The sequence below is a fragment of the Silurus aristotelis genome (genome assembly GCF_946808225.1).
Source record: "Silurus aristotelis genome assembly, chromosome: 12".
NCBI lineage: Eukaryota > Metazoa > Chordata > Actinopteri > Siluriformes > Siluridae > Silurus > Silurus aristotelis.
Genome location: NC_139585.1, coordinates 28,870,573 through 28,894,063, shown reverse-complemented (window position 1 = coordinate 28,894,063; position 23,491 = coordinate 28,870,573). Strand labels below are relative to the sequence as shown.

The 23,491-nt window shown below is 40.7% G+C and overlaps 3 protein-coding genes across 10 annotated transcripts in view; 1 reads left to right on the top strand and 2 right to left on the bottom strand.

Annotated features, from left to right (window-relative positions):
* mpp2b (MAGUK p55 scaffold protein 2b) overlaps positions 1-12,895 on the top strand; it is a 48,719-nt gene extending 35,824 nt beyond the window's left edge. For 2 of the 4 annotated variants that reach the window (XM_083557131.1, XM_083557129.1), the window contains 10 exons: positions 1,362-1,514; positions 1,599-1,754; positions 1,930-2,157; positions 6,481-6,612; positions 6,776-6,878; positions 7,502-7,555; positions 9,820-9,981; positions 10,081-10,283; positions 11,405-11,533; positions 11,701-12,895. In XM_083557131.1, coding sequence (XP_083413257.1) covers positions 1,362-1,514; positions 1,599-1,754; positions 1,930-2,157; positions 6,481-6,612; positions 6,776-6,878; positions 7,502-7,555; positions 9,820-9,981; positions 10,081-10,283; positions 11,405-11,533; positions 11,701-11,877 — 1,497 coding nt within the window. In that variant the 3' untranslated portion in view covers positions 11,878-12,895. Of the gene's footprint in view, positions 1-1,361; positions 1,515-1,598; positions 1,755-1,929; positions 2,158-6,480; positions 6,613-6,775; positions 6,879-7,486; positions 7,556-9,819; positions 9,982-10,080; positions 10,284-11,404; positions 11,534-11,700 lie in introns of all 4 variants that reach the window. The other 2 variants (XM_083557130.1, XM_083557128.1) reach the window with 1 other exon arrangement.
* A 1,189-nt stretch (positions 12,896-14,084) lies between these two features.
* Positions 14,085-17,026, bottom strand: LOC310734782 (uncharacterized protein). The gene is made up of 4 exons (XM_083557220.1): positions 16,775-17,026; positions 16,204-16,244; positions 14,796-15,042; positions 14,085-14,503 (listed from the first exon to the last, which is right to left on the bottom strand). Exons 2-4 carry the CDS (start codon positions 16,227-16,229, stop codon positions 14,402-14,404), a joined length of 375 nt encoding a protein of 124 aa, XP_083413346.1. The 5' UTR covers positions 16,230-16,244; positions 16,775-17,026; the 3' UTR covers positions 14,085-14,401.
* Positions 17,027-18,243: 1,217 nt separating this feature from the next.
* Positions 18,244-22,785, bottom strand: psmc5 (proteasome 26S subunit, ATPase 5). Of its 5 annotated transcripts, none has more exons than XM_083557357.1 (13): positions 22,711-22,785; positions 22,021-22,092; positions 21,485-21,554; positions 21,208-21,305; positions 21,073-21,129; positions 20,874-20,978; positions 20,667-20,792; positions 20,448-20,574; positions 20,159-20,349; positions 19,792-19,890; positions 19,580-19,690; positions 18,535-18,621; positions 18,244-18,403 (listed from the first exon to the last, which is right to left on the bottom strand). In XM_083557357.1, the coding sequence occupies exons 1-13, from the start codon at positions 22,732-22,734 to the stop codon at positions 18,350-18,352; spliced, it is 1,221 nt and encodes a 406-aa protein (XP_083413483.1). In that variant the 5' UTR covers positions 22,735-22,785; the 3' UTR covers positions 18,244-18,349. The 5 variants fall into 5 exon arrangements, with proteins under 5 accessions (XP_083413483.1, XP_083413485.1, XP_083413484.1 ...); XM_083557359.1 differs by having other exon boundaries at positions 22,660-22,723; XM_083557358.1 differs by lacking the exon at positions 22,711-22,785 and adding an exon at positions 22,298-22,434.
* Between the last annotated feature and the right edge of the window lie 706 nt (positions 22,786-23,491).

Below are 23,491 nucleotides of genomic sequence, written 5' to 3'. Positions count from 1 at the left end.
GCAATGGAAGCGAATCCCATGTTTATGAATCATTTTACCAAGAGGCAGCATATATAAAGAGAAAAGCAAAGGGCCTAAGACAGATCCTTGAGGAACACCAAACTTTACCTCATAGAGTGTGAAGAACTCACCATTTACATCAACAAACTGATAGCGATCAGTCAAATAGGACCTGAGCCAAGAGAGAGCTGTTCCCTTTATTCCAACAATGTTCTCAAGTCTAGCAAGTAGTATAGTGTGATCAATGGTGTCAAAAGCTGCACTAAGGTCGAGCAAAACAAGTAAGGAGACAAAACCCTGATCAGAGGCGAATAACAGGTCATTTACCACCTTAACTGGTGCCGTCTCTGTGCTATGATGAGGCCGAAATCCTGACTGATACATTTCAAAAACTTTATTCATAAGTAGGTGTGAGCATAACTGCTGTGGTACAACCTTTTCAAAAATTTTGGATATAAAGGGGAGATTTAATATTGGTCTGTAGTTGGACAACTGACATGGGTCAAGGTCAGGTTTCTTAATAAGGGGGTGGATAACTGCCAGTTTGAAGGATTTAGGTACATAACCAGTGGTAATGGAAGAGTTTATTATTTTTAAAGTTTTTGAAACAGGTTCAATTACCTCTGGAGTTATCTGTTTAAAGAAACTTGTTGGCAAGGGATCGAGAATGCAGGTTGATGATTTTGATGAGGAAATTAATGAAATTAAGTCATTCTCATGAATAGGAGTGAAGCTTTGTAGTTGATTGTCTGTTATAATTAAGCTGTTGTCTACAGGGTTACTTGAATTTGGATTTATATTAACCGTCTGGATTTCTTGCCTGATGTTTTAAATTTTATTATTAAAAAAGTTCATGAAATCATTACTACCTAATGATGGTGTACATGTTAGCGCAGTGCTTTATAAATTATGCCTAAACATTTCCAACCCCTAGTCCTAACTTTACCTTCAACCAAAACTTTTAACCAAAGTCCTTACATTTACCTTTAACCCAGTCCTAATATTTACCTTCAAGCCAGTTCTAATCTTAAATTTCAAATTAGTTCTTTAACCCCAGTTCTTATTTTTACCTTCACCCTAGTCCTTAAACCACGTTCCAAATCTTTACCTTCAACCTAATCCTTAAAACCCTGTTCTAACCTTTACGTTCAACATAGTCCTTTAACCTAAATCCTAAGCTTTAAAATCAACCCAGTTGTTTAACCTTATCTTTAATATAGGCCTTTACCCTAAAACCTATGCTAATTTATGTTCAATCTATTCCTTTAACACCAGTCCAAACATTTACCTTTACCCAGTCCTTAAACCCCAGTCCTAAACTTTACCTTAAATTTTTTGTGTCATTTGTATTTGTGCAACAGGCCCATGAGCGGTTTGAGGAGCCAAAGCTGGAGGCAGTAAGGGAAAACAACGTGGAACTGGTGCAGGACATCCTGAAAGATCTCACACCTCTCACCGAACAAAGTCAGGCAGCAAATGAACTTGCCTGCATACTCAGTGAGCCCCACTTTCAGGTACATGCACAAACACAAGCGGTCATGTATATAAAAGCCTGGCAGAAGAGCCAATTACCATGGTATTTTCTCATTGGTCCCCAGTCCCTATTGGAAACACATGATTCTGTAGCCTCCAAAAGCTATGAGACACCACCCCCCAGCCCCTGTGTCTTTATGGACCCTGCTCTCAACAACCAACCCGTCCCTCCTGATGCTGTCAGGATGGTCGGCATACGCAAAGTCTCTGGAGAACACCTGGTAAAACCTGGGTTTATCTGAATATGTTTAGCTACAGGGAAGGATATGAATTTACCTACCAATAAACTTTTAGTTAAGTCTCCTGACCAATTAGAATGGAGTCCTGTGGTATAAGCTGACTGCCTCTTAACTGTAGCTGATATCAGCCTTCCCTCTTGCAATATTTCCTGCCCAGGGCGTGACATTTCGTGTGGAAGGTGGAGAGCTAGTGATTGCACGCATCCTGCATGGCGGTATGATTGATCAACAGGGCCTTCTGCATGTTGGTGACGTCATCAAAGAGGTTAACGGGAAAGAGGTGGGCAGCGACCCCAAAGGGCTGCAAGATATGCTAAAGGAGGCCAGTGGCAGCGTTGTGCTTAAGATCCTGCCCAGCTACCAGGAGCCTCACACACCTCGGCAGGTCAGCGACACACAAACACCAACTTTACATTAAAACTGTTCACTGGACAAAGCAACTAAACCCCTTCACAAGTACAGTTTAGTTGGCTTGCTTGGGTGTGATCATACTATGGTCAGTTATCCAACTAACCCTCATGAAAACGTTGTAGCTTAGTGCTTAAAGCTCGAGGATACTTTTCGGAAGGTTGGGGGTTCAATCTCCGGTATTGCCAAGCTGTCACTTTTGGGGACCCTTAACCCTCTGTGCTACAGTGGTGATATAACATGGCTGGCCCTTTTTTCTGACCCCAGATTCCTACTTCACTGGGATAGATAAAAATATTCTTCTGAAATAAATATAGTATTGTTAAAAAAAACTCATTTGAAACTTTATGTTTCATGCTGTAGAGAGGTCTCAGCATGCTAACTGACTCATTGTTATGAATATGCTCACATTTGTTTGTTCCCTGGTTCCCCGGGATAGGCTCCAGGCGTCCTGTGTGGGATAAGCGGTATAGAAAATAGATGGATGAATTGGTGGGTGTATAGATGTATTAGATGTAAAAGGCACATGAAAATAGATTTTTCTTTTCCCCCTATTCAACAAATACTGCAAGCGTTTGCACTTGACATAATGGACAAAACATAAACAGTCCACTTAGCACAGGAAAAGGTTAAGCCATTGATACCAGTCCGTGTAACAAGGCATCATTACATATTCTGTGTGTGTTTGTATGTGTGTGTATTTAAATAACCATTTGAACAGCTTGGCCCGTTTTATCACAATTTCCTGGAACCATGTGCCGTATGATGGAAATGTAGGCCATGTCTGTATCTCTCCTGCCTCATGTGGCTGCCCCATCTGTGCTCACCTTAGTCACACTTTCTGTCATCCTGACCTCCTGCCCACATTTAGCACTGCCCCGGCATTATTCCTGTCAGGTTTGTGTCAGGTTCCTGTCGGGTTCCTTTCAGGTTAACAGCAGCTCTGACAATAGTGCAGGTCTACACAGATCAGAGATAACTTTATGGCCACCGATCAGGCATAGCATTATGACCACCTTCCTAATATTGTGTTGGTCCCCTTTTGCTGCTAAAACAGTCGTGACCAGTCGAGCATCAACAGCATAAACTTCTTCAGCAGTTTGAGATACAGGAGCTTGTCTGTTGGACCTGACCACACGGACCAGCCTTTGCTCCCCCACATGACCGTGTCACCGGTTCACCACTGTTCCCTCCTTGGAGCACATTTGATAGATACTGATCACTGCAGACCAGGAACAGCCCACAAGAGCTGCAGTTTTGGAGATGCTCTGACCCAGTCGTGTAGACATCACAATTTGTCAAACTCTCACAAATCCTTACGCTCGCCCATTTTTCCTGCATTCAACACATCAACTTTGAGGACAAAATGTTCATTGCTGCCTAATAAATATATTCACCCACTTACAGGTGCCATGATGACGACATAATCAGTGTTTTTTAATACATTAACTTTACTATAGTAACAGCTTGTCCAGGTTGCCGAAAACGCAACAGAGAACGGGCTCTAACGTCCACAGTGCTGTTCTACATCATCGGATAGAACTACAAACAGATAAAAATGACAAACTATTATTTGTTGATACAATAAAATCTTAATTGCTGGACAGTCGCTGCTGCTATTCTTTCGTCTACATTGGTGTGGATTATTTTCCGGAACCAACTGTGTGTTAAGGATAAAGTTATTATACATTAGATTATAGTCATCGTTCTATTTTTATATGATTGAAACGCAACAACATTTCAGACACGTTTCTAGTCCAGAAGAGAGAAATGGGGGCAAACAAAGGGTAATTTCTGTCTGTAGTGCTTCAAGACCACTGGGTTGCTATGATGGCACTGTTTAGGCCCACCCTCGTACTGACTCTTTCTTCTGCATGCATGATTTCCCTATTTTTTTCTATGCCCAGTATGGACCGTGTGACAAACAAATACGTATGGACTATCTCGTTGGGGTGTGTGTTGCGTTGGCACACTCGTACAGATCCCCTGCGTGCAAATATGTTGAGTGTGTGAGTGTGAGTGCTGACTCACACACTCCAAATACAGGAAAGATAATGTTAGAGACAGGAGGGGGACAGCGTGTGTTGCACGTCGTGTTAAACTGATTTGTTGGAAATCTTGTTCACACACAACCCCTTCAATGGCTTTAAAGCAAGATGATTCCTTTTAGTCCAGATAAAAAATTTTTAAGTTCAGAGTGGAAATAATGGTAAATTAACATTGCAGTGTTTTCCTCATTGGAGAAAAACAAGCGGAAATCAAGATCAAAGCGCTCAGGTTCCGTCGTCTGAAATACGCCCATGTCTAGCTAATGATGTTGTTCAATGGAAAAAAGGATATAAGAGGAATGAGAATCATCTTTTTTACATGTTTTATCGACATGTTCCCTACGCCCCATGAGGCTTTGCGCAAACTATGGGAACTTACGGTACATAAACAATTATTAACTGTACACAATTAGTATCATTGCTTTTTTTTATTATGCACATAATCATTAAAGACACCAAATATTAAGTGGGAATGATGATGATGATGATGATCATAATATGTAAGTAGTATTAGCAGTAGTATTAGGCCAGTAGTAGAACCATGATTTGAGCGTTAGTATTTTATATTCCTAGGAAAGCAAGAGTAAGAAAGACTGTTATTTTTTCTAGAAAGGTAGAGAATGCAGTCCGGCAAGGCAAGACAGGCATGTCCTGTACTTTCGCAAGTGCAGTCCACTCTAACCTTAGGTTTATGTATATAGCGCTATTTTTCAGGCCACAAATGAAGCTTTGTCAGCTTAGAAGTGCAACCACATACAGCACACGTTGTTCCTGAGATTTTTAATGCCTGAAAAAAGTTTTTGCCGCCTGAAAAACAAACTGCACATAAACAAAACATATTGCCGGCAGCGCAAGTCAGTCAACGCTGCTACTTCTTTTGATAGAAGTTATACCCATAGACTTGTTTTACAGCAGCGCCCCAAAGAAACGGGTGGACATTTTTAAGCCTCACATCTTTTGGTTGCATAGTTCTGACCCCTCCCCCTGGGAGACACAGTTCTGGCCCCTCCCTATTGGGAGACACAGTTCTGGCCCCTCCCTATTGGAAGACACAGTTCTGGCCCCTCTCTGTTGGGAGACACAGTTCTGCCCCCACTCCTGGGGAGACATAGTTCTGGCCCCTTCTTATTAGTAGAAACAGTTCTGCCCCCCTCCGGGAGACACAGTTTTTGGTCCCTTGGAGACACAGCTCTGGCCTCTCCCCCTTGAAGACACAGCTTTGACCCCTGGGAGACACAGTTCTGGCCCCTCCCTATTGGAAGACACAATTCTTCCCCCACTCCCTGGGAGACATAGTTATGGCCCCTTCCCATTGGGAGACACAGTTCTGTTCCACCTTTAGGAGACACAGTTTTGGCCCCTTGGAGACACAGTTCTGGCCCCTACGAGACACAGCTTTGGCCCCTCCCACTTGAAGACATAGCTCTGGCCCCTGGTAGACACAGTTCTGGCCCTTTTCCCCTGGAAGACAGAGTTTTGGCCCCTTACCATTGGCAGACACAGTTTTGGCACTTCTCTTTTGGAAAATGGCATTTCTGGCCCCTGACTGGCCCATTCATTGCTCATTTGTAAGCTAATTACATTATACATTTCTAAACCAAGTACTTATTTGTGAATGCCACGCGAGCATTTAAGCTCTTTTTTTGGACACTTTAAATGCCTAGCACCCAAGCCACACCCAAAAAAAGTAAACAGATTGGTGACACCCAAATAGATCATCCTGAAATTTGGCTGAAAAGTGCTGCCAGTCCATTATTTACATTTTCACAGCTGCTGTAATAGAAAGTAAATCGACACTTTCTGATCCATCAGAATTTCAGAATTCATCATATTCTCTTTTTGGTGTCAGTCTGAGGTAAAGAAAAGTTTTCCTAGTGAGTAATGGTCACAGGTAATAGTGAACAAAGGAGGCAACTCGAGTCAAATAATGATACATTTACAAACAAAACAGGAATTGAGAAGGGAATGAGACCCCAGGAGCAGCCCATTCATTATAGCGATGCGTGGGAAGATGACCCCTGAAAAAAATGCAGTGTCACAGGGCTGTCATTAAATTTTAAAGCTGGTTCAGCAGTAATAAAATAACTAGAAATTTTCAGCAAAATTATTGAGTATTATAAAGAACTTTTTGCAAATTATAGAGTAGTATCGATAACAGTATCAATAAGAAGTATCTGTATGTGTGTAGGTACCGATCAAATGTGAACGATACCTATCCCTAGTCACGACTGTGTGTGTCTTTGCACTACCAGGCGTTTGTGAAATGCCATTTTGATTACGACCCTGCCCACGATAATCTAATCCCCTGCAAGGAGGCCGGCCTTCGGTTCCACAGCGGCGAAATCTTGCAGATCTTCAATCAGGATGACCCCAACTGGTGGCAGGTTGGTGCAAGTCAAACAATTTGGTGTTATTCTCTAAAAATCTTTCTAGGGCAAAATTCATAACAAGGAGTAATTGAGCTTCCATTCAAGGAAGATCGTATTTGAGTGCACAGAAGATATGTGGAATTGCAATTCAAGCCCCATCATGGCCTTTTTGCTCCAGGCATGTCATCTCGGGGGCGGCAGCGCAGGTCTGATCCCCAGCCAGCTGTTGGAAGAAAAGAGGAAAGCATTCGTGAAAAGAGACCTGGAGTTAAACACTGCAGGTAGGAACACACACCGAGCTGATCTTATACAATCATTTCCGAACCCTGGTCCTTGTAGAGTCCCCCCCTGCTCTAACACATTATTTCACTCAGGAATATGGCTTGAAATGTTCACAACGTCATCGCATTGAAGAGTAAACTACAATTTTAAATAAAAGAGAGATGTGAGAACAGGTGCGTTTGGCATGACATCATTTTTTCAACTGCTGACAAGCAAACATCTCCCCCTAATGGGCATATAAAGAAGCTCAAATTTTAAGTTTAAATATAAAGTTTGTACTTGTCGTTGTTGTTATATTCCGCATCACTTCAAAATAATCACTAGAAATTGTATATAATGTGTTATAAACAAAATAAGAACGTCTGAATGTAGAACTTCGTATGTTACAACCTGCACTATGGTCCATAAGACGAGACTACCAGACAAGAGGACCAGGAACTGGCTTTCTGGACCACTCTCAGGTCCACACATTTATCAATTGCCATGAACTTTTTGGCTCAAATGGCTATGAGTCTGGGAAAAAAATGCATATGTTATGGGAAAAAACACTGATGCATAAGATGGAGGTGTATGTGTGTGTTACCGGGCTGTGTGCTGATGTCTGCAGGACCTCTGTGTGCAGGCATGGGGGGGAAGAAGAAGAAAAGAATGATGTACCTGACCACCAAGAACGCAGGTAACATTGTGACCTCTCTCCTGTACCTCTTTCACTTCTGTTCTCTGTGGCTCTGTGTCTTTGTGTCTGTCCCATCTCCTGAGGAGTCTGAAACCTTTCCTTGTCTGAAACGCAGCGGTGGACGAAGTACACAAACCATGAGTTAAAGTAGATTAGACTTCAGTTCAAGTAAAAATGCTCACTTTAAATGTTCACTTGAGTATAAGTACAAAAGTATTTGCCTTCGAATTTATTTAAGTATCCAAAGAACTATGATTTATTATGGCTATAATGTTCCTATTATAATTTGTCGGTTTAAGGTTTATTTGTAACATAGTTGCAAGTTTAAGTTGAATGAAAAATTGCATTACAATCAAAACAAGTTCAAAACAGAGCATTGATCCTGATTGCTGCTGTTTTATCCACTCGTAAATAAAAAGGAACAACTAATTTTGGAAAACGTAGTTGAGTAAAAGGTAAGATATTTGATTTTTGAAATGTAATGAAGTAAAAGTCTCCCGAAATGGAAATACTTCATTAAAGTACAGTAAAGAATTTACTTCGTTACTCTCCACCGCTGCTGAAACAGTCCCCCATTTCTATCCCACCTTGAAAGTTAAAACCATATTTCACTCCAATACCAATCCCAGTTCGAAAGTGTTCCACAGTCAAGAAACATCCCAGTCCAAACCCCCAACCCCCAATGCAAACCCCACCAAGTCTAGGGTCTCTTAATCCAAACTATTTCACCAGTCCACAACCATCCACCAGTCTATACACTTTTTTAAACCCTTGTCCAAATCACCCCAAGTCCTAAACCCCACCATTGCTTTGTGTAGGGGTGTCCCCCGACTTAGGATATACATAATAGAATCAGAATCCTCAAGTCTTGCCTAAAGTCGTCGAATTATGTGTGCATGTGGGTGTGTTGGAGGTGGGATTAATGAGGTACCAGGTGATCAACAAGTGGGTAAGACAACTTTTTTTTTCTTCCACACACAACACACAAAAACAACTTTCCAATAAATCGACCAAAACGTCAGGTGATAGACGAAAGTAACAACGCGATTCGGATAAACATATTCGTAAAACAATTCCTCTGCATTTTAAAGCCACGATGTACAGAACATCACACAGCGATAGAGGAAAATGTATAAAAACAGTCTGGATCAAAAAACTAATTAAATTCGAACAAAATACAGACCCTCCCCACCTTACCAATGTTGTTACAGTGTTTGTTATTGACTACACATATCTCCTAATGATGTTAGAGCTATAAATACTATTAAATAAAAAAATTAAATATACAAAAACAAATCGGAATAATCTAAACATTGTGTACAGTATTTTGTATTAAGTAATAAAAAACGTATAAAAATGTATTCGTTACGGTCGACGACTAGCTAGCGGTGACTCTACTCCATTTTTCATTTTTTCGATTTCAAACAAATTTCACTTTGAGGACAGGTTTGGTCGAATCCGTAAAAGTGGATTTCCGTAAAGTGGGAAGTGTCTGTATACCTTTACAGAATCTCCCAGACATTGTTCGATATTTCATTTCATTTGGATGTATTCATGCAAGTTAAAAATATCTATTAAAAGCTTCTTTTCTTTCTCACAATTTTATTTACAATTACAACTTTTTGGGAGAAAACCGGTAGTTCTATGTAAAATCTGGGCACCCCCATATATCCAAAATGGTATGATCTTTGTTTTATAACACCTCTGCAAAACTTTCAAAAAAGAAAATAGCATCGACTATTAGGGGGCACCCCAAATTTTGTTTAAACCCTTTTCTGCGTCTAAAACTACCCTTCATTCCGAATGAATTTCATCCCAGTTTAAAACTCCCCACTCAAGAATAATCTTCCCAGTCCCTGTTTAGACACACACCAAAATCATGAATGAAAATCCGACTTTTTTTTAGACGTTATTTGTGCATGAGACGCTTTTGTTTGTACCTCATTTGTAAAGTGTTGTGTATTCGAGTGTGTGATCTGCATACTGTAAAAATCAAATAAATCTGCTTGTATTGTCAACTTCAGGCTTTAGAAATGAGATATCTTTAGGGCGACATGCTTTCCTTGTCCCTTCGGCATAGTATGCTAGCATGTTCGCCTTATGCTTTGGAGGTTCCCCACTGAGTACTGCAGTTTCCTCCAAACGATTGACCATTGACCAACCAATTAACGTGCCCATGCAGACGAGACACAGTAGGCATAGTGATCATTTGTGTCTAATAGGTTTTTGAGTTTGACGTAAAATAGTTTGATTTTCCTTGTTAGAGTTTGACAGACACGAGCTGCTGATCTACGAGGAGGTAGCGAAGGTGCCCCCATTTCGGAGAAAGACACTGGTGCTGATTGGCGCTCAAGGAGTCGGACGGCGGAACCTGAAAAACAAACTGCTGATGTCACAACCTCATCGCTACGGCACCACGACACCCTGTAACACACACTTCTACACTGAAATGTTACAATCCAACAGGCAGCTTTTTTTTGTGCGGTTGCTGATCCATATCTCTGTTTCCTTCGATACACCTGTAGACACGTCCCGTAAGCCCAAATTTGATGAGAAGGAGGGGCAGATGTACCTCTTCATGTCACGCAGTGAGATGGAGGCGGACATTAAGAGCGGCCGCTTCCTTGAGCACGGCGAGTATGACAGCAACCTGTACGGCACCAAGATCAACTCCATCCATGAGGTGATCGAGTCCGGCAAGGTCTGCATCCTGGACGTCAACCCACAGGTGAAATTAGAAGTTTTGACGTTGGATTTAGTGGATGAACAACTTCTTAATCGATACTAAAAAAACATTCTGCATATGCTGTTTCTCTATCACTGAACATGTATGGAGGAGTTGGTGTTGAATCCATAATGATCTCAGATGCTGAGCTAATTTGTGAGTTGCTCCTGGAGGAGTTCCTGCTTTCACAACTGACTGTAGCAAGGAAATCACTCATAATCTCACACTCCAGTGCTCATGATATTTTTCACTCTCTGGGGTTAATGATTTATAATCCGACTTTGGTGTTGCTCAGACGAGGATTTTGAGTCTGGTTTCTTTTAAGGTTAGTGTTAGGGTTTTCACTGTTCCTGCCCCTCTTTCCTCTGTGGATCTTCCTACTTCGTCCAGGCCTGCCTCTGAATAGTGTTCTCTTTGATTGGAAGCCACTCTGTGCAGCTGGGGACGGTTTCTCATCAACACCTTGGGTGGTTTCATGAAATACCGGACATTTCGGTGTCCCTGATGAACAAGCCGGTGGTGACTGTGGTGAAGGAAAAACTCCCTAAAATGGCATAAGGAAGAAACCTTGAAGGGGAACCAGACTCAAGAGAAAACCTCATCCTCATATGGGTTGCACCGAATGTATATTTATTACAGATAAACGATGTTGAGGTGCAGTGATGGAGATCGGAAGCAAACTGTAGTCCTGAGTCAGTGTAGCAGACTGACATTAACCACAGTCCAAATCCCAAAAAAAGTTCCTGTTCTTACGCATGGATCTCAGTGGCGTTGATGAGAAACCATCCACAGCTGCACAGGGCGGCCTCCAATTGAAGAGAACGCCATCCAGAGGCAGGCTGGGACATGTGGATCATTAAGTATACTTAATGTTGTATAAAAGTTAAGGACACTGTGCAGTTGGGGATAAAATTAGCTTGTTACCTGCTAGCATAGCATAGAACCTTAGTCTGCACTTCAACTGGTCAGTAGCTCCACCTAGCTTGGACCAGCTTTAAAAACCAATTATTCAGAAAATTAATTTATTTGATTTGGAACATGACCTGTAACAGAAATGCCCAGCATGAAACATCTCATTGTGTTTGTCCAGTATCGTGAGTAATCTTTGGTTTCCGTCACTTCAGGCTCTCAAAGTGCTGCGGACGGCCGAGTTCCTGCCATACGTTGTGTTCATCGAAGCCCCCGACTTTGAAGTTCTCAAGGACATGAACAGATCTGCGATCGAGGCTGGAGTCATCACCAAACAGCTCACGGTGCGTAACATCACCCCCTTTTGTTCGGGTAGAAATTCCACAAGGTATCTTAAGAGCAGTTTTGTAGTCACTAGTTGAAAACTTGGCATCTATGTAATGTTCTTTCAAGTCTCACATGCTTGGCGTCTCAGGCGATTGACAAAACTTTTCTGGATGTGTGTGAGCAGGACTGCGAGCTGAAGAGGACGGTGGAGGAGAGCGAGAGGATCCAGAGAGCTTATGGTCACTACTTTGACCTCACCATCGTCAACGATAACCTGGATGGCGCGTATCGCAGCCTGAAAGTGGCGCTAGAGAGACTGAGCACTGAGCACCAGTGGGTTCCTGTGAACTGGGTTTTCTGAGCCAGATGAAGGTTAATGTCTTGATATTAGAGTGCAGTGAAATGTGAGCAGGTCGTAAATAAACCTAGAAACAAACGTAGTCGTATTTAAATACTACCAAAAACACACCTTTTTTTCATTCCGATTATATGAAACGAATCTATTTTTATCAAAAACAGAAGGTATGATTTTCTCCGAGTTGGCGTTTGATCTTGGCAAAAGTGATACCTGCTATGCGCCCTCTAGTGACCATGCAGTAAAATGACATGCACGTGTGTACCTAACAGTTAAAGATTGTTGGTTTATTCATGCTAAGTTTTTGCAATTATAATAATTTTAATTATTATTATTTGATTTTCACACTGGCATTATGTCTATCCTTTTTATATGTCGCATAATGATTGTCATTTTTCATTCAAGTTTTTTTGTTTCGTAAGAAAATTGCAGACGCAAAAGGAAAACGCGTCAGTCAAGGGGCAACCTTTCAGTCCAAACGACCTGACATATAAAACCTGTGTCAGACAAGTTGTCACAAAGGAGAGCAACAATACAAATCTTAGGCATGACCTAAAAATCCGCCATCCTGCTGAGTTTTTGCAAGTCGTCCCCGCCAGCATGTGGTTCCCGACCCACTTCCTCATTCACAGCTCTGTATCATGCAGAGCCTTCAACTCCACAAAGTACAATTGAAGCAGCTGGAGGTGGCGCGAATGCACACTGGAAAAAATCCAGACAAACTACAATAATTGGATACAAAAGAAGCGCGATTGTTTGCCGTACAGCAACGTTCTGCAGGGGTGATGGCCGTCTAGCTTAGTTTCAAACTTCTGTGCAGGTAGAAATCATCTCGCAAGCTTAGCGTTCGCTTTCGTTTCATGGAAAAACATTTTTTAATTTGAAGAAATATTAAAAGACCGCTGGTCACAAGGTTACAGAAATGCTGCGAACATGTTTTCATTCCTCTTGATAACCAAAACGATCCTATTCACTGTAGGACTTTGGATATGTTGGTCATAACACTGTGACAAAAAAAGAAAAAGATTCACAAGAAAGAAAGGAAAAGCAAACTAATAGCATATAATGTATGAGATCAGAAAAAAAGGAAATAATAATTAAATTTTTTTTAAGGTTTATGAGCATAAAACTCTACATGGAAAAACCTATTTGACATTCAGCCACTAGGGGTGTACTAACTGAAATCCCGAAAGTGTCCTATAAGTTTGAGATTTATAGCAGGAGATTGTCCACTCCAACCCATGTAAATCATTTCTTCATGGAGGTGGAACAGTTTTGGGTTCGAATAAAGGGAAAATTTCATGCTACAGCATCCAAAGACGTCCTGTACAATTGTGTGTCTCCAAGTTTGTGCTAGCAGTTGGGTGAAGAGCCTCGGACATCTGGGAAAAATCAGACGTCCCAATACTTTTCTCCATATTAAGTGACTATAATTAGAAATTTAAAAACAAAAAAACAGAAAAGTTCAGTAGGATGAACTCCATGAAACTCGATGAACTCCAACAAATGAGAGTAAAGTTCAATTTTCTTCAGGCCATTAAAACATTCATAAGGAATTGATGGAGCTAAGATGTAGTTTGTGTGTGTGTGTGTAAATGCTGTACGCGGTTAATAAAGCCTGACCGCTGTATATTTGTACAGACTCTGTGTGAACTGTAGCTCTTTACTTAAAAAAAAAAAAGAAAAGCAAGAAATGTTGCTGTATATGTGTTTAAACTGTAAATAATCACGAGCTCATATTCAAACACAGAATATTGGAAATAAAGCAGCAATAAACGTCCTGCCGTTTCATGACTTTTCCTTGAAAGAACCCATCCCTCATTCCCTCATCCCTCATCAATAATCACTCATGCAGTCGTGAATCTAATAAACCTGATCAAACCCTGAAACCACTCACATGTGATTCATCTGTGTGAAAGATTTAAGTGTGTGTGTGTGTGTGTGTGTGTGTGATTGAGTAAATATATAACACAGTTTACTAGACAGGAAATACATTAAATTATAAAAAATTAATTAATTAATTAAATTCAAATTCAAATTATAGTTGGTGAAAGAAGAAACAAGAAAGAAAGAAATACAATAAAGTGAAGGTGAAAAAAAAAGAAAGGAACAGTGAATGAGAAATAAACCAAAGAAGGAGAAACAATAAAGAAACAAAAACAGTGTAATAAGAAAAGGAAATAAAAAAAAGGAAAAAATGAGTCTCAGTCACATCATTAAAACTTTCATTTTATTCATACCAACTAATAAAGTGCATTAGGTTTGTTTTTTTTACTCACACACACACACACACACACACACACAGTAGGACAGAGGGCGTGCACACACACACACACACACACACACACCCACACACACACACACACACACACACACACACACACACACACACACACACACACACACACACACACACACACACTCACTCCACTGCACTGCAGATGGACTCTGGACTGTTCTAAGGCGTTTAGAATAATTGTAAACTTCCTCTCAGCAGATAAAGTTGATGTCGGAGATCGAAGTCGCTCCGTCACGTGCGCTGTGTGTGTTGAGGTGAAGGTGAAGATGAAGGTGAAGATGAAGAGATCTCGGTGTAGGCCGGTGGTTCCTCTTCAGGACCACTGTTTTTCATCTGCACAATAAACACAAACACATCCAGCATCTTGATCATCACTTCTTTCACACTAACAATAAAGAAAGAAAATAAGAAAAAGAAAGAAAAAAGAAGAGAATTAATCACAAGAAAGAAAGAAAGAAAGAAAGAAAGAAAGAAAGAAAGAAAGAAAGAAAGAAAGAAAGAAAGAAAGAAAAAAGGTGAAGGTTAAAGTAAATGAAAAAAAGAAAGAAAGAAAGGAAAGAAGGAGAAATAATCAGAAGAAAGAAAGAAAGAAAGAAAGAAAGTTTTTTTGTGCTATGGACTTCACCTCTGAATATGGCGGTGGCTGGACCCTGGGGATGATGGAGTCGTATGCAGGGGGCGGGAACGCAGTGAGAGACGACACTGAGTCCCGGTCGAAGTTCTCGTCGTTAGCAGGAAAGGGAATAACGTAGATCGGGGTCTCGCAGGGCGGCGGTTCGTTCGCTCTCCGACGGCCGAAGCAGTGACACTTGCAGCAGCATTTCATCATCAGCATGGCAAAGGAGAAGCCCAGGAGCGGTGTTAAGAAGATCCTCCAGGCCGTAGGGAAGAAACACTGTGTTACACAACTCAATGCAACATTTACATTCATTAGCGTTAAAGCGTCACGCTCAGTGCTCGCCCAAATGAAGTACTCGCATGGCCAACGGGACGAAATCAGGCGCTCCAAAGCGCAAAATAAATACATATAATCCAAATCGAATCACTGCCTGGTTTGAATTATTATTTGAAAAATATTTCATAAATATTTCTTCATCAGAACTCTAATAAATTTTGTTAAAAAAACAAAACAATCTGTGCAATTTCAAAATTCTGAACATGAAATTAAATAATAAAATAAAAACAAAGATAAAATTGATACAAATGGTATAAGAAAAATTATAAAAAGTAATACATCTATCATTTTATTAGAAATTAAATTATTTTAATTGGATTTTTTTAAATCTAAAATTTAGTTTTAAGTTTTAAGACCAAATTGGCAAATTTAATTACACCTTAATAAATAAAAAAGCACTGAAATATAAATTAAACAAAAGCAATACAATTCTTTAAAGAATGTAAAAAATGTTATTTCATTTTTTAAATCATTGCTAATATTTTTCAATATTTTTTATTTTATATATATATATATATATATATATATATATATATATATATATATATATATATATATATATATATATATAAATAAAGTAATTTATTAATAAATTTAAGACATTTATTGAATTCCATGAAAATAAATAAATCAATATAAAAATGTAACAAAAAGTAATACGACTTGAAATAAACTTGGAAAAAGAATCCCAGATTTTTTTTTTTTTATGGTAAATGGAATTCAAATAAAAAATAATTTTTACTTGTTAAAAACTTGAAAAACAAATTTAAAATGCAAAAATATTCAAGGTTTTTACTATAATAAAGTAGAATTTTTCTAATGAATATTTTGAGATATAGACCATGATTTCTGGTCTAAGTGCTTTTTGTTTTTGCTTTTATTTTTATTATAATTATTATCAATCCATTAATAGAATCAGTATTTTTACACGTTTAATTCGATTAGATTCAACTTTATTTTCAATGAAATGCAGTAGAATATAATAAAAATGTTAACAAATAAAAACATTTTGATTCTATAATAGCATAAGAAAATAAAAATATTAAATATTGACAATTATTAAAAGACTTAAACTTACTTTATATAGTAGTAATCAATTTCCATGGTCCTGCTTCTGGTCTATCGAAAGGAATAAAGAAAAGGAATAACACTTAGCGATCAATCATATGTATTGGCACACTCAGAGTCCACTCTGTTTCCAGGTGTGTCAAAAGCCAGGAAGTGACATCTCGCAAAATATGTTCATTATATTGTCAAAGGTATTGGGACACCTGACTTCCAATGCAGTGAAATTGCATTACTTAAACTAGGAGACCCAAAGCTGTTTCAGCATGACAACGCACAAAGCCTGCTCCATGAAGATTTTTTTTTACATGGGTTGGAGCAGAAGATCTCCCACTATTGAGCTCTGATCCGCAACCATATTGGACATCTTTTAGTATTAATTGTAATGACTGCACCGCAGGCTTCCTCACCTTCTAACCTACATCAATAACTGACTTTCCACAAATTTCCACAAGCACACTCCAAAATCCAGTGGATCATCTTGCCAGAAGAGTGGACTAAATATGGAATGGGATGTTTAAAAAGTCCACAATATTTTAAGTCCTATAAAATCGACACAAACTGATAGTAAATCTTATACTTACACTGAATCCAAGCAATGAAGTTTTGAAAACGTCTGAAGAAACTCCTCAGGTTCAGGATCCGAGGCGTCTCAACGTGGTGCCAAAAACCAGCACACAAGGACTTTGAGCGGGTCAGTGAGGTAACGAACATTTTACAGCGGGGGAAAAAAAAGCAAAAGGAGTCTCAGACGACGTGCCGCACATGACGAGGAGTTACAGTAGACACGACGAAGCGACGCTCCCCAAGAGCTTGTGGCGCTCGAGAGGCCGTAACGGTGGGTTAATAATTTATACGAGAACATGTTTTCCCTCCAACAATAAGTCAACAATAACAGAAAACTCTGAAGCAAGACCGGGTAAGTAAATGATTAAAAGACAGATGCGGTTTCTACTGTTGGTATTAATAAAATAATGTAAAAACGTTTTCCTGTCACTTGAACTAGGAAATCTAGGATCTCCTGCCAAGAGTTCTGACCTTAACACTATTGAACACCTTTGGGATGAAGGTGAACCCTGACTGCACCCCAAGACTCCTCACCATCCCCCCAGAAGAGTTGAGGTATTATATCGGCAAATGGGGACCAACTGTGAAAGAACATCTACTTCAAAAAAGCCCATATAGTGGTTTCAAGATGCCAAGAATGTACCCAAAAACAATGATTGAAAGTGTCAAAAAGAAATTATTTAGTAATTCAGGAAATAACAGGCCAGTCGTCATAGCAAGGTTTAGGAAGGTGCCAGTCGTCATGATCAAATTTATTGAAGAGCCACAGGTGCGACCAGTCGTCAGAAGACAGAGGACATTAAATCTTGCGGAACCTTCAGATGAAGTTCTGAGAGTACATTTGAAAAACCCAAAGTAAGAAAGGAAAGTTTATTTTGTTCACCTTAGATTTAGATTGATTTGCTTCAGCTTCGATTCCAGTCAGTTAAAAAATTTACACAGAAAAGTTGCTCTGGAAGACTTCAGAAACTGATGAAATTACCTTTTAAAGCTTCTGTTTGGCCGATACAATATTTGGCAAATGACAAAAAAGGGCCTTTGATACCACAGAATTAACCAAACAATTTCGGGCAAGACTTCGGGACATTTTCATACTTTTTTTGAACAAATTATAAACAAGCATATACCGGGAATAGGCTACTTACGATAGAGAGGCGCCTTCCATCGTTACTTGAAAATATCGTAAGTCGAGACATGGAGTCATGGCCTAGCCTACTCTGGAGTCTTAAACGAATGGCGGTCAGTATGGAGTAGTGTAAGGGACGGAATTGACTGACTGGAAAAAGCTTGTTTGTGCAAGATGTAGGTCTGGTCTTAGCCACATGATCATATCTGGGCTCAGGTTTTACATTCTTACTCAAACACTATGGCCAGAAGGGAATAAGTTCAAATCTCAATTATTCTTGATAATTCATCTACACAGCTTCCTCAGTTACATTCTAGGATTAAATTCTCATTTTGTGTAGCAAATAAAACAGGAGGTACATTTCTGAACGGGAAACACCATTTATTTAAAATAAATTCAGAGTGCAGATATAAACTGGAGAACAAAAGAAAACAGGTGAGGTTGCCAGGTGCTGACGATAAAGGCTCTATTTCCAGAGCTTCTTGATCGACATGTTCTTCTCGCTGTCCTTCTGCATCACCTGTTTGCAAAAGTAAAAGAGTGGAATTCCAGTTTAACTGTGTGTATGTAGATGATGACTGAAGTTAACTGTTCCTACAAAACTTTCAATAATGCTGAACTCTGCAATCTGTCAAATAAACACGAATGTACCTTTGCGACAGCCATCTCGAAATCTTCCTGAGTGACGTGGACCCTTCTCTCTCGCAGGGCGTACATGCCGGCTTCTGTACAGACCCCCTGCATGAAAGAATTTGCATTACATGATGCGTAGGAACAAAAAGCTAATTCAAGGGGTATATAATAAAAACAAAAAATAGGAAAGCAAGAGGGATGCTGTTTAATAACAATTAAGGATCCACTCGTCATGGACGAGTCTGGGAAGGAGCCAGAGGCAGGGGTGTATCGCCATGGAAGAGTCTGGGAAGGAGCCAGAGGCAGGGGTGTGTCGTCATGGACTAGTCTGGGAAGGAGCCACAGGCAGGGGTGTGTCGTCATGGACGAGTCTGGGAAAGAGCCAGAGGCAGGGACCAGTCGTCATGGACGAGTCTGGGAAAGAGCCAGAGGCAGGGACCAGTCGTCATGGACGAGTCTGGGAAAGAGCCAGTGGCAGGGACCAGTCGTCATGGACGAGTCTGGGAAAGAGCCAGAGGCAGGGACCAGTCGTCATGGACGAGCCGGGAAAGAGCCAGAGGCAGGGACCACTCGTCATGGACGAGTCTGAGAAAGAGCCAGAGGTAGGGGCCGGTCGTCATGGACGAGTCTGAGAAATAGCCAGAGGCAGGGACCAGTCGTCATGGACGAGTCTGAGAAAGAGCCAGAGGCAGGGACCAGTCGTCATGGCCAAGTCTTGACAAAGGCACCAGCAATAAAATATAGATATCTATGTCACAGGGAGTGGTCAAGATTAAGACGATGAAAAAAGCCAGATCGCAATTAAGTTCTGTGGTGGAGCCACAGAAAGGAGCCAGTTCAAGGTCCTTTAAAGATAGGCTCATTGCCTGGTGTTTGACAAAGCTGTGCCCAGTCATCAGGGGTAGGGCCAGTTGACATATTACTGTCAATAAGTTTATAATTCTCATTCTAGCGTTGTTCGTTTTCAGCTACTCATTATTATGAAGAACTATAGAGGTGGTCAGTGTTATGACACACCTGATCATACTCTTGATCCCACTATTGTCCCAGTCCCACTTCTTACCTTAACCTCAGCACCTGATGCCCCTGGCATGAGCTCGGCGATTTTGCGCAGGTTGATGCCACGTGTCAGGTTCATTTTGCGCGAGTGGATCTTCAGAATGTCCAGACGGGCCTGTTTGGGAAGAGGACTTTGGTTGTTGATTTCGTTCGGCCTTTTCTTATCGGTATAAACACTACAACAATAACAATCAGCCAATGATAATATCACCAGACCTCCTCATTGGGAGGGGGGAACTCTATCTTTCGGTCAATGCGGCCGGGTCGGAGAAGGGCAGAGTCGAGGATGTCTATGCGATTGGTGGCCATGATGACCTGCAAAGGATGACCCCAAAAAAAAAAATCTCAGGAAAACAAATCATGAAACATCCAACAACTTCATGAATATGGGGTGGTGTCAAAAAAGCTTTGAGAAGAACGCTGGGGGCGCTGTATTGCTGTGCGAGGGGACTATTTTAAAGGTGACTGTGTGTAAACAGAACTTTCTAGTAAACAGAGCTCTTCTCGAATTTACAGTCATAAAATTCTGAAGTTTTACAAATGATGAAAGGAGTTCTCGTGATGGGTTTTGTTTCTCTTGTACCTTGATGTTCTTGGTGGCCTCGAAGCCGTCGAGTTGATTGAGGAGCTCGAGCATGGTGCGCTGCACCTCGCTGTCTCCACCGGAGCCTCCCTCGAGACGTGAAGAGCCAATGGAGTCGATCTCGTCCATGAAGATGATTGAGGGGGCATGTTCACGTGCCATTACGAACAGCTCACGTACCATGCGTGCACCTGCGAAAAAAGAAAATGTTGAGGTGAACAGCACGTGAATGGCTGCTGCATGTGTCTTTCTGTGCTTGGCACGTATAGAACACCACGTCGGTCCTCACCCTCTCCAATGAACTTCTGCACAAGCTCAGAGCCAGACACGCGGATGAAGGTGCAGTCAGTGTGGTGAGCCACGGCTCGGGCCAGCAGCGTCTTCCCGGTGCCAGGAGGTCCGTACAACAGCACCCCCTACAGGTCAACACAAGAGCAAACCGGTATTAAAACTTTTAGAGAACATGACACCTGATTTGTGATTTGTGTAACGTTTTAGCCCCGCCCACCTTTGGCTGCGCGATCCCGAGGGCCTCGAAAAGCTCGGGGTGCTTGACGGGCAGTTCGATCACCTCCTTAATCTCTTTGATCTGCTTGTCCAGACCACCGATCATCTCATAGGTAGAGTCAGGGACCTGGACGGAAAAAGATTTTTTACACACCTCTCCGTCGCTCCCTCTCCCACACACAAATACATACACAAGTATTTTAAGTACCTTCTCAACCATCATGAGCGACACCAGAGGGTCCACCTTGTTGGGGAGGATCTTGTGCAGTGTGTAGCTGTCGTTACGGAGCGCCACCCGGCAGTTCGGGGTCACCTGCAGAAACGGTTCGCATTTCATACGCCGGATTAAACAAACGACAAAAAAAAAAAATTCACAAGGACCAGTTGAGGAAATTCGCAACACTCACATCGTTAATGTCGATGTTCTTGTCCACATCGACCACAAATTTCCCCTCGGGATGAACCTTCAAAAATATGAATCAGCGAGCATGAAAACAGTGGTCCGATGTTCTTCGGCAGCCTACCTACAGCATGAAACTCACCTTCACCAGCACTTTCTTTTTGTCCATGGCTCGGACCACCTCGCCCACGTAAGAGCCCTGTTCCTGCAGCAGCTGCAGCTCCTCACGAAGCAGACGCACTGCACAAAGAGAAACTCGTATCAACCAGGAAGGAGCCGTTTGAGTCACCGGTGCCAATGACACAAGTGACACGATAAATAGTGCGCAGTACGAGCAGATGGTCCGTGGCGGTTCCTCAATCATTTAGAGTGGACGCGCTTTTTAAAAGACTATAAATGATTAAGATTCATGGGTCTACCTTTAGCATTGAGCTCGTTTCTTTGGGCCTGCAGACGCCGAAGGTTCTGGCTCTTCTCGTTCACAGTCAGCTGTAGACGACAACGAAAATAAATAAATAAATAAATAAAACACAGAACAAGACATAAAATAACAAAATCTGACCATTTAAACACTGCACACCAGACATGTCAAACTAAGCGCTGACCATCATGGTCATGTGAAAATCATGACTAATGTCATTAAGTGTTAAGTGTAATTAAGTTTAATTTATGTTTTTTTTTTTTCCCCCCTGGTTTGTTTTTTCAGTGAGTCGAATCATTTGACTCGGCTCAACAAAACGAGCCGACTCTTTTAAACCTTGCACGCTAAAGAAAATCTGAAATGGAAAAAAAAATGCTAGTAAAGTGAAACAGTCAGGGAATTGCCTATTCTTGCAATTAAAACAAACAGTGGAAAAACAAAGCTAGAAATGATTAAAAACACACTGATCGTGTGCGCGAATCGGCTCAGGAGAAAAGATCCGACTCAATGAATCGACACACCACAAATTCTTACTTGTAACTCCTCGATTTTGGATAGGTAATACTGCCGGAGACCAGAACCTCCTTTACTGTCCTCCATCTCCATCTGAGAGCAAACACAGAGCAAAAATGTAAATCTCAATCAACTATTTATTCCAGATTTTACTATATCGTGGAAATTAGCTAAGCTCCAGCTAGCTACGCCGAACACTAACAGTAAAGCTAACATACAATACATTTATACAACAAATATATTAACAACACGATCGTGTCACTTCTTATAAGAAATAAACCTGGAATGATAATAAAACCTCGTCTCTCATTACTAGCACTTTCTGGCGTTAGCAAGCTAATTCATCCATCCTTCCGACCCGTTTTAGAGCAAAGTCTCGCCTTCTAGGCTAGGATTGGACACGCAAAATGTGCACTTGTATTTTGTCCAATCAGAGACAAACTACACGGAAAACCTGTCCAATCCAAGTCAAGAAGGCGGGACATGTCAGAATACAAGTAGGAAAAGAACCGCTTTGGGTTAGCAATAACAATGAGACAGCAATCCGAAACCTATTGAAAGAAAACGTTTTAAAAAAAGAAAACGTATCCGATTTTTTTTACAAATAACTTGCTCATATCTTAAATGTCCTCTTGCTAAACATAAAACTAAATAACCTACACCGGTACAACGAAACTGCGATTTGCTTCATTTAAAGGAACCATATCTTACATGGTCGACTCCGTCCTGCGCCATCTTGAAACCGCGTGACGAGTTCCGCTAGGTTATGACGCATTTCCGGTCGATTTTTTTTTATTCATTAAAAAAAAATATATAAATAATAAATATTAGTATTGATAGATAAAAAAAATAAGCAAATTTAAACGTGCCATTTATTATTCATTAATAAAAGAAAAAACATTTTTTTTATGTGATTAGTCAAGCATAAGATAGAACATGAATAAAATAAATTTATTTATATACTTTTGTGTAGTTTCTAACTTACAGGAAAACTTTTTATTTTTAAACGACTCCTCATGTACTAGGTTCCTTTTATCCAATAAAATGCTCTCTATTATGTGTATGTCCCGCCCCCTGATCATGTTTTGTTCTACTGCAGCAGAGGTAACCATTGTTCATCAATGCATTTCTATCTGCTGAAACAGGGTGAAGTACTACATATTTTTGAAGGTTTATGTGCAGCGATGAAACGTCTTGAGGACACCTATTCCGTGCACAGTTTAGCATGATTATGGTGGCATCAGGTTCCTTTTCATGAGCAGAGAACATGAAAATGCAACATCGTGGCTGCAGGTAAGAGGATGGATCCAAACCATGCCAAGCGGACCAATTTTTTTTTAATGAAATGCTCTCTATATTGTGTATTATAGCGAGCACCCCCCCCATCCTATTCTACTGCAGCAGAGGTAAACATTGTTCATCAGATTAACTCCTGTTACACTTTGTGAAAACTCTGTCAGTTAAATGTGTGGTGGGTGTTTACATAAATACA